At 39.3% G+C, this 18,548-nt stretch overlaps 1 protein-coding gene across 2 annotated transcripts in view; it reads right to left on the bottom strand.

The window, feature by feature from the left end:
- NCKAP5 (NCK associated protein 5) overlaps nt 1-18,548 on the bottom strand; it is a 250,857-nt gene that overhangs the window by 80,698 nt on the left and 151,611 nt on the right. For both annotated transcript variants that reach the window (XM_042784066.1, XM_042784067.1), the window contains exon 8: nt 10,191-10,310. In XM_042784066.1, the coding sequence (XP_042640000.1) occupies nt 10,191-10,310 (120 nt within the window). The remainder of the gene's footprint in view (nt 1-10,190; nt 10,311-18,548) is intronic.

Below are 18,548 nucleotides of genomic sequence, written 5' to 3'. Positions count from 1 at the left end.
GCTTGCTCAAATCCAGAGGAAGAAACGAGCATGAATGCAATCTAAAAATGCTAAAAATACAGAAAGACTCAATTCTGTCAATATCACATTGTTAAAGATTTAATGACAAAGGTAACTTTTCCTTTTAGTTTGTCCTTATCAAGAGAGACACCCAGAAGGTAATTTAAGAGTTAAGGCATTAATGGACTCTTCAGTTTCACTGAGCACCTACGTGCTGATTTTATCTTGCAATACAGTATTTCACATTCTCAGCGAAGTCAACAGAGATTTAGTCAATAGTGTCACAGCCTTTGGATGAGGATTTGAATCTTACCAGTATCCAAACCATCATTAAAGAAGATAGGTCATTTGGGAAACAAAGGAGAGCATTAGTAAAACTCAATACTAAAAGATGGGGTTGGTTCAGTAGGTGTTTTATAATTCATTATGAATAACGTTTTATTCTAATTACCACCCCTTTCTTCTATGTGCAGTACCCGTAAGAGTATACAAAACATACAAAGTATACCACAGGAAATTATTTTTTTCATAAGAGATGGGAACAAAAAATACATATTGAGTAATCTTATGCGCTAAAAACCACTTAGCATAATGTTAGTTTGACTCTTGTGTTGGAATGTTGGTTGTTCTCACCAACAAGGAGGAGCTGGTGGGGAATGAGAAGCTCAGGGACAGCCTGGGCTGCAGTGGCCATGAAATGGTGGAGTTCAAGGTCCTTAGGGCAGTGAGGAGGGTGCACAGCAAGCTTGCTACCCTGGACTTCAGGAGAGCAGACTTTGGCCCTTACAGGGATCTGTTTGGTAAAATACCATGGGATAAAGCCCTGGAGGGAAGAGGGGCCCAAGAAAACTGGTTAATATTCAACGATTGCCTCTGTGCTGGGTTTGTGTGGTGGGGTTTTTGGTACCAGGGGAGGGGTCTACAGCAGTGGCCCCTGTGAAAAGCTTCTCAAACCTCCCCTGGTTCCATGTCAGACCGGCCTCTGGCCAGGGCCAAGACAATTAGTGACAGTGGCTGCACCTCTGTGATAATGTATTTAAGAAGGGGAACCTGGGGGGAGGAGTTGGTGCTATGAGAAGGAGTTGCAAGAAGGACATCTGTGCAAACATCGAGGTCAGTGGAAGAAAGGAGGAAGTGGGGGAGGTGCGCTGGTGCACCCCTCCCCCATATCCCATGGTGAGACGGCAAGGCCACCCCCCTGACACCCACAGAGGGCCATGATGGAGCAGATGCCGACCTGCAACCCATAGAGGACTCCACATTGGAGCAGGTGACTACATCCGAAGAAGGCCAGGACTCTGTGGGCAGAAGCCCCCAGTGTTGCATGTTGGTGCTGGGAGGATTGCAACATGCAGGGGTGACCCACACCACAGCAGCATGGGAAATGTTTGGAACTAGATGATCTTTAAGGTCCCTTCCAACCCAAGCCATTCTATGATTCTATAATATGCAATTTAAAATTAACCGCAAATTATTCTGACCTGATATAATCTGAACATTTTAAATTTTACCACATAGATTACTTTCTTGGCACACCTGTTTTTTATGTAAAAGCCATAATTCCATATTGCTTTATGTCTTCAAAGTGCCACTACACTTAAAGAATAGTAAGAAAACCACAGGTAAAAAGTAAAACATAAATTAAGTTTTATATGCATGGAACATAATAAGAGATGAAATCAATCCTTTATCTATTGCTATTTGTTTTATATACACACACTTTTGCGTAGTTATCCTTGATTTGAGTTCCAATCTCTTCAGAAAACAAAAACTAACTACTTAGCTCCATTAGTGCAATAAGAAGAAAATTATACATCTGTAATAATGGTTATATTTCTATACTGCTTTAGAATTTCAATAGATTCTTACTTTAACACAACAACAAGAAGCCTTCTAAATCTTTGAATCATTTAATTTTATGCATTCTTTTGGTATTTCATTTGGGAGTTACAGTGTGTGAAATATGCACCATGATGAGTAAACAATTATCTAGCACACCTGTTTGTGCATACTGTATTTAAGCAGGGCTTGCAGGGCTACAATTTTATTCCACTGTGAAATCCAGAATGGGGAAGCTTTAAAAGTTGATCTCGTGACATGAACTTGCACTTTTATATGTAACATGTGGCCTGTACTCATCACATCACATACTGTGATAACATTAGAACAAATCTGTGCTCATTTTTGCTATGAGAATGCCAGTGAGAAAGATTTTGCCACTTAGAAAGGAAACCTGAATGGACGACTCTTGATTTAAACACAGCAAATATACTGAAAAAAGATAAAATTGTAAACTTCAGAGCCAGAAACATATCAGACAAAAAACTGGATCTGTTGGTCACACAAAATATGAACACAAGTAACACAAGAGTATTCACAAAGTTCACAATCTAGAATAAAGACTGCCTCTAAGCAGCCTCTATACTTACACTTGACCGACCATTTATATAGGGGTCTACATGATAATTTGCTAATACATCTTGCTAATACATTCAGCAAACAGAGCAGGCTCAAATAGCATCCAACAGGTTAAGCATTATTATAGGTTAAATATAACTGCATGGAATAAATATCTTTTTAATGCTTATTAAAAGTTTGAAGCACAGGGCATGTTGGAAAGGAATATAGCAATAATATTTCATATTGTGGAACTTCTTCCTTTTTTCTTAAATTTATTCCCATACTGAAGGTACACAATAATAGGAAAAACCATGAAAAACATTCTTGTACTTAATGAGTCTGCCCACATACTTGCTTAGGGTTTCAAATGCCATGTTGGATTCCTTCCATCGTGTGTACCATCACTGATAATAAAAATCTATGCATAAAATAAAGAGAAATCTATGGTTCACCTAGTGTCTGTTTCATATTTTTCTTTGCCTAAAAAACAGGCAGTAAAATCTTACTTTTATTGTTAAGGTCTGTCACATTAGTACAGCCCCATGGTTTTCTTGATGTGCTTACTCTGAAAAACTGTCTTTGATCTTCAGAACAATGCCTACACATTTCTTCAAAACTTAAGAAATATTGCTCTCCTCAGTCAAAATCACTCATAAATACTTCACCAAGTATTACTTGTGGCTCTCCTAAAGATTATTCGCTAATTTGATTTACTGTTTTTGGTATTGCTGTAGCAATTCATTATAATTAAGATAATGGAAAAAGCTCATTTTTAGATCTGGTATCTGAAAATTATGTACTTAAAATTGTATCACAAAATGTCATGTTTGTGTAGATTTGGAAAGCCTTTCAGTGCTTTTCTTTGGAACCTCTCAAGACTAGTAAAAGTACTTGGACATATGAAATTCTAGCAGTCGGGGGTAACTTCCTCTCAAAAGCATTATCATTCTCATCAGAACTACGTGCCTAGTGAGCTTTAGTTAATATTCTCTTTTTGTTTGAGAGCAAATTGGTAAGAATTCAGGTGCTGAAATAAGGGAGAACAGTCTGACAAGAAGGGAGATCACGAAAACAGAAATTACAGATGGAGCAGTTGAGGTCAGTTGATCTGATAGGTCCCTCATAATAAAATACTGTTCTCCAGAGAACCTCTAGCTGTGCTTTGTTTGCTTGTTTTAAATGGTGTGAAGCATACTGCCCTACCTTTCTTCTCATACATCATGCCACAGTCTATAACAAAAATATTCCTTTATCAGCTTGAATTAGATTTGGATCCAGCAAATAACTTTGGCAAATCTTTTATTTTAAGAATGAAAGGGGGATGTTTTCTTTCCTTCTCTCATCACTGACATTGGTCACCCATTTATCTAACCAGTAAGTTCTCATTAATACTTTATTTCTGTAATGTTTCTTCAGCATATATTTGGAGCTGCAAACAGGGCAAGTGAGAAATATGGTTTATAATGTATTATTACATGTTGATGATTTAACCTGAGCTGAAATACAGGGATTCAAAGTTTTGTATTTCTGTCTTTTTGGATGTTACTGGTGAGTGAGGAAATGACAGAAGTAGAAAGTAGGTATCAGCTTACTGAGATAATTCAGGACTGGAAATAATGACATCAGCATCTTCACATGAAGAAATGTTCCTTTAATTTGCTCCTGACAGTCTCAAAAATCTCTGAGTGTTCCTTCCTAGGTCACTATCTTGATTCCTGACACACAGAAGCATTCTTATCATTTCACACTGCTTGCAAGACTGGATGGTCTTTCTTGGGACAGGATCTTCATAACAGTAATTGTGCACATTTGGTAGCCTTGATCTGGAGAAAGTACTCCATCAGGGCTACAGCCTGAAATCTTTTGAGAACTGCTTGTAAAAACAACCAACTCACTCCTTACTAGGTGCTCTACTGGCAATGTAATTCTTGGATAAAGTTTAATGTACTAGTTTAAACTCAATTGATTCAGCCCTTGAGATTGTCAGAACTTTTAAGCACTCTTCCACTACTGCTGAAACAATTAGCAGATCTGAAATTAATTTATCCTTCAAGCCACCAGACCTGATTCCTGTGTAAGTAAGTATCACTACAGATGTTGTAACACCTGATTTATATGTTTACTGAGAAGAAAAAGACAGAGTTTGTTCTGGAGCTAGAACTTTTCAGAAGATTTGCAGATAGGAGTACCATGACAATCTGATGGATACAAAGGAGAAAAAGTGAAATAAGAAAATAAGCAGGTCAACTGTAGAAGTTTTAAAACTCCAAATGCAATTTGCTGATCTTGGTCTCAAGTCTGCCTGCTCTCTGAAGAGCCTGGAGGCACAAGGCAAGACTAGCAGCTGGCTTCTGTGAGACTGGAATTATACTACTGCTCAGCATATAATGATCCAGTTATTTACATATACTTTGTACTGCTGACAAACTGTTTTCTAACGGTGTGTGATGATCTTTAGCTTTAATTTCAAACCCTCAAATACCTACTTTCTGAAATACTTAAATATTTCATATATCTGATTGCTGTAAAGCAATGCAACTTCACTTTTAACCTTCTGCATTCAGACATCAACATGTCTAACGATGTCTGAACCAGAGGTCAGACTCTGAGGCCAGATATTCCATCTCCTTTTGTCAGGTGTTAGGGCATTTAATTGCCCTCCTTTTCTTCCCATATATAATAATGTCGTTGGTGCAATTTACCCCTTCCTGCTAAGTTGTACGACTGTTTCCATCTCAGTATGTACAGCTACACTCTATCTCATATGTCAAGGCATAGTTGTCAGGTTATTAAAAGAGCTAATATCAATGCAGTTATAACAAAGTAGTTACTTTTTAAATTGACCTTCTGAGAATTCAGCAGACTCTGCTGTTGCATTCTGGCAAAATTTTAGACATAAAATTAAACAATGTGGATGGGCCATGAGTAATAAATGAAAGTCATTCTAGCCAGAGAAACACAAGGAGAAAATAGATGCTTCAAGAGTCCTCCCTGCTTTGTTCTGGGGTGGATAAAGTAGAATTTTTATGATAGAAATAAAATGGCAATGAAAATATAGTTTAGGATCAGAGATGTTGTAAATCTTATGATTAGAAATATTATTTTATACTTTCCCAACTATGAACATTTTATTACTTATTTAATCAAATAAATCAACTCAATAAATGTTGCTGCTTGCCACTTTTTAACACCTTTCACTGAAGGTTCCCTGCATGCTTTATTAAAAAAAGGTGACAGCAAATTTCTGGGTAAAAAGTGAAAGCAAGACATCATCCATGGGAACAATTCAGCTAACAGATGTGGAATTTCTGTAAAAAGAAATACATAATATAAACAAATTACGGAGATAAGCTATCAGAAGGCAAACCCTGACCCCTGTTATCCTCAGTAACTTTATACAAGTCATCACTGTTGTAAAAGGAGGATATGTAATATCAAAATCAGGTTCAATGTCATTGGTTATATTTTCAGGTATGACTGGAAAAAGAGGGCTAACTAGAAGAAAAAGATTTGCAACAAGATCTCTGGGTCATGACTGCACAGTCTATATCCAATAAAATCAAAACAAGTCTGTGAGACACCATAGCTAAGAACTGGGAATACACTGTAATTTGGTGATTTTAGTAGTTTAAAGTTTCTCTGAAGAAAACATTGCATCATTTAGAAAAAATAAGGCAAATACGGAAATATAGTGTTATTGACATTAACATTTAAAAATATTTCATAGATGCTACACATGACCATGGGCAAAGTAGAAGTGCTAAATTTCATCTAAAGCTTCTTATTCCTACTCTTGTATCCTTTCTTTGGATTTGTCTTATCCTTTCAGCAACCTTCTGTACATCACCTCCACAGATTTCTCTCTTCACTTTCCAATCAGTTTTGCTCTACTCAAGTTTAAATCTTAATCTGTTTATTATTCCCAACTATTTCTCCCACTTGCAGATGAAACACAAGGCAGATCACTAAAATGGAGTTCCTGGTTTTCTTTCTCAAACCCCTCTTGCCATGACAGGCAGAATATAACCTCTTTTTAGTAACTACATTAGCTGAAGAAAATGAAGGTTGCTTGGAGAGAAGCTAGTCTTCTGTGCTAGGTTTTGACTAAAACTATTGCTCTTCCTCAGCTGGTGCCGAAACAGAAACCCTTTTCCAAGACTTCGTCATTTTAACAAAGCTGTTTCAGAGAGAAGAATGCCTCAATAAAATAAAATTAAAAAAAAAGAAGTGATCAGGCTTCCCCTTATTTATATACCCTAATACTGGCCCTGTAAGTTCACACACTTCAGCTAGAAAAAGTGTCCCCGGAAAGATAGGGTAGCTCTTAAAATCATCTACAATATCAAAGAAGTGACAAAAAAAAGCCTGAGTTATGTCTTTCTCGTCCTTACATTTTGCATTCTAGACCGCATTACTTATCTTTTCATGACAGGAGTGACACAGAGGATGTGTCACTCCCTACATGCAGTAAGCACACCAAAATTTCTAGTAGCAAAGAACTTACATGGCAATATACACAATCACATGCCTCAAAAAACACACATATTTATTTTAAAATATAATTAGGCCCTTCGATTTCTTAAGTACTTACAGTCTTTTAAATGCATGACAGTGTAATACTTTTAACAATACTTTTACAGTGAAGGATTCTTGAAGCAGTCATGAAAACCTTACTACATGATTTTTTTTAAAACTAGTAGCGATCAGTTTTTCTTTTGAACTGTGTGAGAAACATGAGGAAAAACAACACAGTGCAATCAGTACATTATATGGGCCATTACTCTGCAGTCAAATTCAAAACATTTGTATCAATGTTTTCATTGAAAAAGATGTGAATGATCTGATTTCTGAGAAGACACATGAATCACGTCCTATTTGATTAAAATTAAATATACAAAAAACTTAGGGTAATGGTGAAATCTATTTTAATTTTCAAAAATGTTTAAAAATAAATCTATATTTCTGTTGAAATCAGAGATATCAGGAAAGTTCATGGTTTAATAATAAGCTTGCTTTTTAATACAAGAGTCTTCCAGTGTCAACCACAAAATAATATGATGGTAATCACAGAAGTTGATATACAGAAAAAGTAACTAATATTATTTATTTTTAGCTTATACCCTCTTCTGCAGCATTCTTTCAAATTTGTAGTTGTACTGAGTGTGCATACTCCTAGGATGAGATCAGCATTTAATAAATTGAACTGCATAGTATCAGACAGTACAGGAAAGGTGAAATGAACACCATGTACCCCCCGCGCCGCCCCCTCAGTTACCAATATTTGCCGGTTCAGTTTGATTAGGGTGATGATTTAACAGGAATGTCCTTAACCACAGATTTAGTACTCTTTTGTACAGTGACAGATTTAAATATTTAGCTAGTGTTCTAAATCTGGGATGTACACATTTCCAAGAAGACATAATCCAAACTGTGTTTCAATCTTATGGAGGCACAATAGTATTTGATTAATTTCAGTCCTAAGGAAACAGCCTTCTTCAGATTTTACATGTCAGACTGCAAGATCACAGACTACACACTATTTATTCAAATCTAGAGTACAGTTAGACAATAAACAAATTTCTGGAAGCTCACAAATTTACCGTGTTTTTTTGTTTTGTTTTGTTTTTTTTTTTTTTTTGGTAAAGAATGACATTCGACATGCTTTAACAGAAGTTCTTAATTTTCTGATGTACACTGCAACTTGTCTCCTGCTTTTTTTCCCCAGGGGGGTTAAAATTTGTTGATAGCAAAAGTAGAGACATAACAACAAATTTTGCTGCTATCTGGGGGACCTAGACTTGGAGAATGATCTTAATTCTCTTTCTTCCTCAGCCAGTAAAGACAAAGCAAGTGAAAGGAGGGAAAAAAAAAATCTATACACATTAGTTCCTGCCAAACTGTGCAGGAACAATGATATAAAATTGTTTGAATCCCTCAGGAAAAAGTGCCAGATCATTCAGTTCTTTCTTCCACTTGGTGCCGGTTCATCTCTTTAAGCTTCTTTCACAGCAGTGACACAATCCAGTTTCAAGGAACTCAAAGCATTGATCCCACTTTTCAGATGCTAACACTTCTACAACATTTCCAGAACAACCTGCCTTTATTGTTGCCACACAAGGAATTGGGAAGAAGAGCCATATCAGTAATAAAGACTGTTCAACATATGACTTCTGTGCAATCTAATCCAATACAAACATAGAGTCAGACTCTCTGGAGGGAGGAGAGAGAGAGAGAGAGGGAAAATGAATGAGAGGGAGAAGGAAAGAGAGAAAGGAAGGAAAGAGAGAGAGGAGGGAAGGAAGGAAGGAGGGAAGGAAAGAAAGAGAGAGAGGAGGGAAGGAAGGAAGGAGGGAAGGAGGTAGGGAGGAAGGGGAAAGGAGGGAGGGAGGAGGGAGGGAGGAGGAAGAGGGGAAGGAGAAAGGGAGGGAGGGAGGCAGGGAGGGAAGGAGGGAGGAAGGACCATCAGATCAGGAAGAAGGAGCAGGTGGTGTGGCTGTCAAAAGCAGAATTGAGCAGTAAAGGTCCATAAGGTCCATGCTGTGGTGGATAGGCCAGAAATTCTGAATGGATAAAGATAAATCGGTCCTCCTCAGGAGGCTATGAAAGACAAAAAAATAGGAAAGAAAGCAGGAGGCAAGGAAGAAGAAATCAGAAGAGAGAAGGTCCTTACCTAGCAATACCTAAATCAACGCAAAACCAAGAGACAGATCAAGAACCTGAGGATAACACAAAAATCCAGATCCCCGTGCTGGTGACTTGGCACCACTCTGTCTGTGCTTTAGAGTTTCACAGTAAATAAGCATAGCTATTTGCCCTCACTGTGGGGATTCCCTTGCCTTTAAGCACCAGTTGGTGAGCAGACTGTGTTTCCTCCATAAAGAGCCCAAGCTGATGAGAGTTAGCAGCCCTCAGTTGTCAAGCAACAGCACAAGGGCCACATTTTACTTTGAGATACAGATGCACAGCATCAGAGAACTTAAGATACACATTTAACATCACTTACCTAGCTGATATGAACCAAATTTCTCCTCCAAAATGAATGAATTTTTCTCTAGTAAGAAATAACATACATTCCTAAACCCAGAATTGGCCCTATTAAAAACCTGCAAAGTTTTAATTAGTCCATATTTACTGTTCTCCTAGTACCTGGTCAGATTTGTTGGAACTTCTGCAAAGCAATTCTACTTCCACAAAAGGATTACAAAACAATGGATTCATTCACAATAATGGACTTTGCCAAATGGAAAGGGATACTGAAACATCTCTTATTATTTCAGAACAGCAAAGGAGTGGGAGAAGGGTCAGCTGGTTTCTCAGCTATATTCTCCCATAAAACACCGGAAAAAAAAAAAAATCACTTTAAGCCTGTGAAGATGTACTTAAGTCCTTGTAACACATATGGCAAAAGTTAAATAAATGGGCTGTCTTCTCACAGGAAATTACACTGTTCACCATCAGGCAGAATGTTAAGGATTCTAAGCTTCTCCCCTGCAGAGGGATAATGAACCCATATAATTCCATTTATCATAGTGAAGAAGCACCTAAAAAAGTAAGTTACTCTGCAGGTGTGCTCCTCTCCCCACATTTGCACATAATATGTAGTCATAGCTCATTGGCATACACTTTCAGTTTCAAAGTTATCAGATTAAAGATAACAGATATTCTTTTAATATATTAAAAGTATCAACTGTCATTACCTGCTTGTTGACATAACCTTAAAAAGAAGAGAAGTATTTTATAATTATAAGTATAAATCTCATAGCTTTCTTTCTGCAAAGGCCATTTCCTACCTGAAGAAGAAGGTCAGAAGCTGGTTTGACTTTCTGCTGGAAAAGCACACTTAATGTTCGATTCTGTTGTTCCAAGTCAAAAACTCTTGTTTTCAGCTTTATACATTCCTCCCTCAGATCCTATAGCACAAGGGAAAATAGGAAGATTAGAAAGCAGGTAACAGAAGCACTTAAAAAGCTCTAAGTAATGTTAGATACTAAGAAGAAATACATATACAACTTCTGAAATAGTACAAATCAGAAAAATGTGCTACTTCATTTTCTCTGCTTGTTTGATCATCACAGGATAACATTTAAAAAAATCTTGTAATTAGAAACAGTAGTTACCTGACACATACTTTTGGAGTTTTCTGTTAGTATAAAAAGTGACTTTGCCAGCAATGTGTTTCATTTTGCTGCTGACGCAAAGCAGAAAGCAGCAATTAAGATATGAATATTGTAATAAACATCAACTAAGGAAAAAGCATAAGCTATACCAAATCAGGAAGAAGTTCAAAGTGATACTGTGCCTTCAAAGTACTCTTCTGAAGTCTGATCCCCTCCTTGCTTTTTCTGGAATAACCAGGTTAGCATTGCTGGCTGGCATATTGTGGATGGCCTGTATCTTCCCTGCCAAAACTTGCCACTGTAGAACTGGCAAGACCACAGTAAGATGTCGGTGCTCCAGACACCTGTGGCAATATGATCTTGCCTGAGATTTCCAACATGAGGTACCAAAAAGCCTTAAAATGGGCCATTAGAAACAGGTGGAGTGTAAAACATTTGCATCTTAAGGCACAGGACATTACTGTCGAAACCAAAATATGCAGGTCTTTTAGCCAATGTTGAGTCAGGTTCATCATGAACAAGCCGTTAATGGCTTTCAGATACAGCAAATTATCTATCTGTCTGTCTGTCTGTCTGTCTGTCTGTCTGTCTGTCTGTCTGTCTGTCTGTCTATCTATCTATCTATCTATCTATCTATCTAATCTAACCATCTATCTATCTATCTACCTACCTACCTACCTACCTACCTACCTACCTACCTACCTACCTACCTACCTACCTACCTATCTATCTTCAGTGTAAGACCTGCTTTTCCTGGCCACTTGAAGGAAAACTTGAAGGTTTCTATCAGAAAGAGGATTCTGAAGGGAGAACAGAATCTGACACTCAGACTTTCCGCATAATTTGTGAGGTTGTTAATTTTGAGGTGTGAGAGCTTCATAAATCAGGAAGAGCAGTCTCCTAATAAAGATTTCATACAAAAATAAGACGCTGTAGCCATATCTAGCTTTATTTAAAAAAAAAAAAAAAAAAAAGTTACATCTCCAAAATACTTTCCCATATTCCTTTAAATTTAGGACAGTTGCTGCCCTGTAGTACTGCCTAGCTGATATTACTTTCCACCATGTGAAGGTGGAGAAACAGGCCTCTGTATCCCCATATGCTGTTTTGTCAATACCATTATCAACATGATGACCTGGCTTTATGAGAAAACAATTCAGAGGAGGAAATTGTAGTCAGATGTAGCCTAAATTCTTGCCTAGAGTTGCTCTAGTCTCTGCTGTAACCAGCACTGAGGTTATAAGAGGTGAGCACACAATAAAACAAGCTCTTCTTGAGACTTTCAGAAAATTGTAAACCGTTTTATGCATATAGTATGTATCATATTTCATGATATTACCAGATGAATGCAGTTATTTTCTCATGACAGTTTCTTAGTATTTGTTTTAGATGGCTGTCAAGTCGCTGTTGAAGTAAAATTGCTAGAGCCTTCCAACATGACCCCCTAAAAATCTTGAATTTGATGTTTTGTAAAGCCCTAAAGCTTTGATTTCTGTCAGTAAGTCCTCTTATCTATGGTCTTGCATAAGGCAATCTCTATTGGGAAACTGCAAGCATTCAGACCCATCATTATTTGTCTTTCACAAATAATCAGAGAATTTAAAACAGAGCCTCAGCTGTTAAACAGTGTTTAACATTTCAACACTACTAAGTGCACCGAAAGGGAAAAATGATTCACAGAAACTAATAATGTAGAAAAAATTTAAATCTTAGCAATGCCTCCGCTCAAAACCTTCCTATCTTACAGTTTTAAAACCATAAGATTTATGTTTCAAACTTTAGACTTTCTGTAAAAAGTGAAATACAAGATAGTAGATTATCCACCCAGATGCTATAAACTGTATAAACTGTGCCAATGGTAATACCACACATAACCCAGAGGAGAAATGAGGCACATAAAGGTAGCAGTACTTTGGTAAACTAAAGTCTGAGTTTAGAAAGTTGAAGTCCTAAAATTACCAATTAATACAACTACCAAATGTCTGAAGTATAAAATTCCTCTCCTGTGGGCAAAATGACCAGCTATTAAGACAGTAATCTCCTAAAAATCTAAGGCATTCCTATGGTCTCGCTATAGTAATATCCAAGCATCTCTCTATTCTTACTTTTATTCTTCAGTATGAGACTCACTCTTCTCCAAAATGGGATTCAATGCCCTCATTAGAGGTTCCAGAAATATGCTGCTCTTACTCTGAAGATGCTGCTACTAACACTTAATTCATTTTTTTTTTTTTATTTCATTGATGAAAATGAAGAAGAAATAACTTTCATACAAAACCCAGAGTAAAAAATTATTCTCCTGAATACAATCCTGTGGAGGAGGGTAATATGCAAAGAGCAGATACAAACATCACAAAATGATGTAATTAAGTGGTATAACTCAAATTTCAAACTGCTGATCTAGGTCTATCATGAAAAAAAAATCCAGTTCCCAGCACTCCTATCATCTCATGTGATACATGAAGTCTTTGGATGGAAGGAAAAAGAATGGATGCTTCCAATAAATATCAGAGCATACAGGTTTGTCTCAAATAATTTTGTTGTTTTTCTGACTTCTTAAATTTCCCAGAGGTAAAATTTTCTATTAGTAAGTGGTAGAAAATCCATATAATTTTGCTACACAGAACTGTGAAATTTTGCTGTGTGGCTAATTCAGCACAAATCTCAATTTAATATAGTTTCTCCATAGTCACTGTAAAAATTTCTCTCATATTAGAGAAATTCTATATGTATTGTAACAAATTGTATACTTGAAAAGTGCACATTTAAGAGTGTAATTCCATTTCAAGGTTTCAGTGACATTGATAAATCACTCAAGCTTTGCTCACTCAATTTGTGTCACCAGAATCTCTCAGTGGAATCACAGTCTTTCCACATACTGGCGAGTACACAGTGCTTTATTCGTTACATTACAGCATGTACTTAATTTAAACAAAAATTAGTCCTTGAGGGACAATTTCAAATTCACAGCAAAGCCTACGCACTGTGCGTTAGTGTACAAAATCACTCTTCTCCATTTTCTGAAACCTCTCAGCTTTTCTTCATGTCTCACTATGCCCCAGAGGTGTATTATCTCAATGTGGCATGACTGGCTCTGTCTTACTGCTTAGCTGCATGACAGTAGATTTATCTGTTTACTAGTTACTATTTGGATTTCAATATCTACCTATTTGGGACTGGTGTGAGGAGTCAAATTTCCTCTTTATTGTATGCTATTGTGTTTCTGTCTTTTCTTATAAAAGGACTTGTATGAATGGTGTCAGGAGCACTGTAACAGTTAATATTCATCAGCATTTAGAAGACTATCCTCCCTTCTCTTTCTATGGATATTAAATTAGCCGTTATTACTCAGTAATAGGTAAGCAGCTGTTAAATCCCATCAATACTAAGTAAATCACTTTATTAAATGTATTCAAATATGTTTTTATTGTATCCATATGAACTCCTTGGTTCCTCTGGGTTTGGGAGGATTCATTACTGAGAAAGTGTCATCAAAATGTCTGACGCCTTTGCAAAGGGACTCAGGAAGCTCCTCTCTTCGTTTGGGAAACAACCATAATATTCTCAAACTAGAGATTAATATATTGAGATCAACCCTCTGGTAAATATTTAATCACATGTTCTTTTATATTACAAAATGTGGATAAGTTTTTTGTGTATATTAATATGAGAAAAAGCCTCCATTTCCATTTAAGCTGTATCAAAACACAGATTTGGGATTTTTTTTTTTAAATAGCTGAAGTTATGTTTCTAAAGGGTGTTACAGCAATAGCTCTGCAGATTGCAGTGCTCTGATGATACACAGACCATACAGCATATGTGTATAGAGAGTACAGGAAGAATAATACCACACAGATAGCAACAGTGCAAGCTTCCCCATATGTTGTGGTTTGCACAAATCACCTCCAAGCTACAAGACTTCCAATTGCTATAAGGCAATATCCCTGTTTTAGAGTAAAAGGCTTTGTTGTGCATCCAAAAAAAATGGGATTGAACAATGATACTTTCAACCCTAACCTCTGGTATCAGCTGCATGGCTGTTTTCTGGCCACAGCTGTCGGGTGAAGAGATTTAGGGAACATTATTACTTCTGGATTTCTGATGCTAGTCTGGACCACAGAAATGTGTTATCTATATAACAGACAACTGCACCCTCTGGAGTCTTGCATCAGTCACCTGCGGGTCACCTGGACACCTTCAGGGCAGGATACCCAAGAGCATACTTAATAGGGCCAGAATACCTCCCTGCATATCTTCAAATCTAGAATATAATAAAAATGATGCACAAAAAAATCTTCTAAGTAAGGACCTGAGATGGGTATCCACCCTTCTTCCTCATGTGCAGATGGCCAAATGCAACCTTCTGCACCATTCACTTAGGTGCAGATGGTTACGGATGCGATTGTTTGTCTATCCTGCTGTCAGGTCACTCCTCACTTTTAAGAGTTTAGCTGGCAGTGTGCAATGTCACCTTGTTCATGTCTGAGCTGTGCAGCAGCCACCTTGCAGCTATGCCTGCCCCCAGCCTCCTGCTTCCTTGATCCTGAGCTGCGTCCCGACCCCCTGGCTTGGCTTTGCTCGGACCTGCCCCATGGACTGGCCCAGCAAACACGGGACTGAGGCTGACCCTGCTCGCTGCCTCCAGGCCTGACCCTGACACTTGGTGCTCAGCATCCTGCCTGCCCTGCTGTCACCTTTGGTTTGTGCTTGCCCCTTTTGCGGGGGCATTCTGAGTGATGTTCTGTTCTGAATGATATTCATAATGGAGGCTTTGGAGCTAGCCGTCAAAAGCTAGACCGGTAATTCTCTATATTTGCATCTAGAAAGCTTCTGGGGATGTGGCAGAGGTTTTTGATTATCTTGACTTGGTGTTTCTTGCTGGATTTTAGGAACATTATTACTTCTCCTGTCATTCAGTGTAGACAAAACAGTTTATATTCTTCTTTGCACTATCTGCTCTAAAAGATTGTATTTATGTCTCTTTCAGACTCCTCTTTTTAAAACTAAATGATCCAAAGCATTTTAATAATGCCACATTCATCAAGTGGTCTAGACCTCACAAAAGATCATTTCATGAATACTGAAGGGTTCATAGCTTATTATTATAGATCTTTATATTTTGTTTGTCTTTCTCCCCGGCATCCTCAACAAAATAACTTCATGAACTCATGTTCAACTCAAACCCCACTTTTTTGTAGAACTGTCCAACCAGTTACTCCATATCCTCTCTGAGCAGCTGATTATTTCGTAGGATCACAGAATCACAGAATGGTTTGGATTGGAAGGGACCTTGAAAATCATCTAGTTCCAAAGCCCCTGCCATAGACTGGGACATCTTCCACTGAATCAGGTTGCCCAAAGCCCCATCCAACCTGGCCTTGAACCCTTCCATGGATGGGGCAGCCACAGCTTCTCTGAGCAACCTGTGCCAGTGCCTCACCACCCATACAGTAAAGAATTTCTTCCTTAGAACAAAATTAATCTGCCCTCTTTCAGTTTAAAAACATTACCCCATTCTAGAGAAGAGCCTCTCCCCATCTTTCCTGTAGGTCCCCTGTAAGTACTGGAAGGCCTCCCCAGAGCCTTCTCTTCTCCAGGCTGAACATCCCCAACTCTCTCAGCCTGGCCTCACAGGGGAGGTGCTCCAGCCAGCTGACCATCTTCATGGCCTCCTCTGGACCTGCTTGAGTAGGTACATGTCCTTCTGATGTTGGGGCCCCTGAGCTGGCCCCAGCACTGCAGGGGGGTATCACAACAGCAGAGCAGAGGGGGAGAATCCCCTCCCTCGACCTGCTGCCCACACTTCTCTTGGTGCAGCCCAGCACATGGGTGGCTTTCTGGGCTGCCAGCACATATTGCTGGCTCACAGACAGTCTTCTACCCACTAACACCCTCAAGTCCTTCTCCACAGGGCTGCTCTCCATCCATTCCTCGCCCAGCATGGATTTGTGCTTGGGATTGCCCTGACCCATGGGCAGGACCTTGCACTTGGTCTTCTTGAACTTCATGAGGTTTGCCCGGGCCCACCTCTCCAGCCTGTCCGGGTCCCTCTGGATGGCATCCCCGCCCTCCAGCGTGTCACCTCACCACACAGCTTGGTGTTGTCAGCAAACTTGCTGAGGGTGCACTCAATCCCACTGTCTTTGTTGCTGACAAAGATGTTAAACAGCATCGGCCCCAACACCAACCCCTGAAGAACACCACTTGCCAACACTTTGAGTTAAACCATCTAGCCAATTACTTATCCACCGAGTGGTCTGTCCATCAAATCCATGTCTCTCCAGTTTAGAGATAAAGATGCTGTGTGGGACAGTGACACACGCTTTGCACAAGTCCAGGTAGATGCCATCTGTTGTTCTTCCCTTACCCATCAAAGCTGTAACCCTATCATAGAAGGCCACCAAATTCGTCAGGCACGATTTGCCCTTGGTGAAGCTCTGTTGGCTGTCATCAGTCACCTCTTTATTTTCCATGCACCCTAGCAGAGTTTCCAGGAGGATCTTCTCCATGATCTTGCTGGGCATAGGTGAGACTGACTGGCCTGTAGTTCCCCAGGTCTTCCTTTTTCCCTTTTTAAAAATGGGGGTTATGCGTCCCCTTTTCCACTCAGTGGGAACTTCACTGGGCTGCCACGACTTCTCCAATATGATGGATAGTGGCTTAGTCACTTCATCCGCCAGTTCCCTCAGGACCCATGGATGCATCTCATCAGGTCCCATGGACCTGTGCAACTTCAGGTTCCTTAGATGGACAAACCTGATTTTCTCCTACAGTGGGCAGTTCTTCTTTCTCCCAGTCCCTGCCTTTGTCTTCTGCAACTCGGGTGCTGGGCTGGAGCCCTTGCTGGTGAAGACTGAGGCAAAAAAGTCATTGAGTACCTCAGCCTTCTCCATATCCTGGGTAATCAGGTCTCCTGTTTTCTTCCAGAGAGGGCCCACATTTTCCCTAGTGTTACTTTTATCCCTGATGTACCTATAGCAGCTTTTCTTGTTGCCTTTGACATCCCTGGCCAGATTGTATTCTATCAGGGCTTTGGCCTTCCTAATCTTATCCCTGGCTGCTCGGACAGTTTATCTGTATTCTTCCCAGTCTGTCTGTCCTTGCTTCCACCCTCTGTAGGCTTCCTTTTTGTGTTTGAGTTTGTCCAGGAGCTCCTTGTTCATCCATCCAGGCCTCCTGGTGTTTCGGCCTGACTTCCTCTTTGTTGGGATGCATCGCTCCTGAGCTTGGAGATTGTGATTCTTGAACATCAACAAGATTTCCTGGGTCCTTCTTCCCTCAGGGCTTTATCCCATGGTACTCTGCCAAACAGATCCCTGAAGAGGCCAAAGTCTGATCTCCTGAAGTCCAGGGCAATGAGCTTGCTGTGTACCCTCCTCACTGCCCTAAGGATCTTGAACTCCACCGTTTCATGGTCACTGCAGCCCAGGCTGCCCTTGAGCTTCACATTCTCCACTAGGCTCTCCCTGTTGGTGAGACCAAAGTCCGGCATAGCATGTCTCCTTGTTGGCTCGTTTCTGCTTTTATGTATTATCTTGCAATGCTCTCTGTTTAATTTCATCTTAGTTTTTTTCCAGGTCACTTCTTCATTTTGTCAAGCTAATTTCTAATTTTACTCCTCCGACTAGGATCTATCTGAAACAGCTGCACTTCATAGCCAACCATTTGGATATGAATGGAAATTGCAGACATGACTTGATCCTGAACAGACCTTTATAGAAGCCACAGTGAATCTTTTCATTCTGCCAGGTTTCCCATCACACTACAAGAGTTTTTCCTGTGTAGTACTTCCCCTGCTTGGTCAGGAGAATGGAGCAGGGGGACACCAAAGTTTTTTTTAAGACAAAATACATATTCTCTATTGCTGGTCCCCAGCCCACAAGTAGCATAGCTGAATCCCCATTCTATACACAGAGCCTTCTCTTTTACACAGGGAAGCACAGGCCCAGTCCAGGAAGTCTCTCCTTCCATGGACTGTGAGTGAACAGGCCAGCTATTGACACACAGTGTAATATACCTGTTTTACATTCC

The sequence above is a fragment of the Tyto alba genome, unplaced genomic scaffold (assembly GCF_018691265.1).
Source record: "Tyto alba isolate M040663 unplaced genomic scaffold, T.alba_DEE_v4.0 Super-Scaffold_7, whole genome shotgun sequence".
NCBI lineage: Eukaryota > Metazoa > Chordata > Aves > Strigiformes > Tytonidae > Tyto > Tyto alba.
The sequence above is the reverse complement of the archived record's forward strand: the minus strand, read 5'-3'. Positions and strand labels throughout refer to the sequence as shown.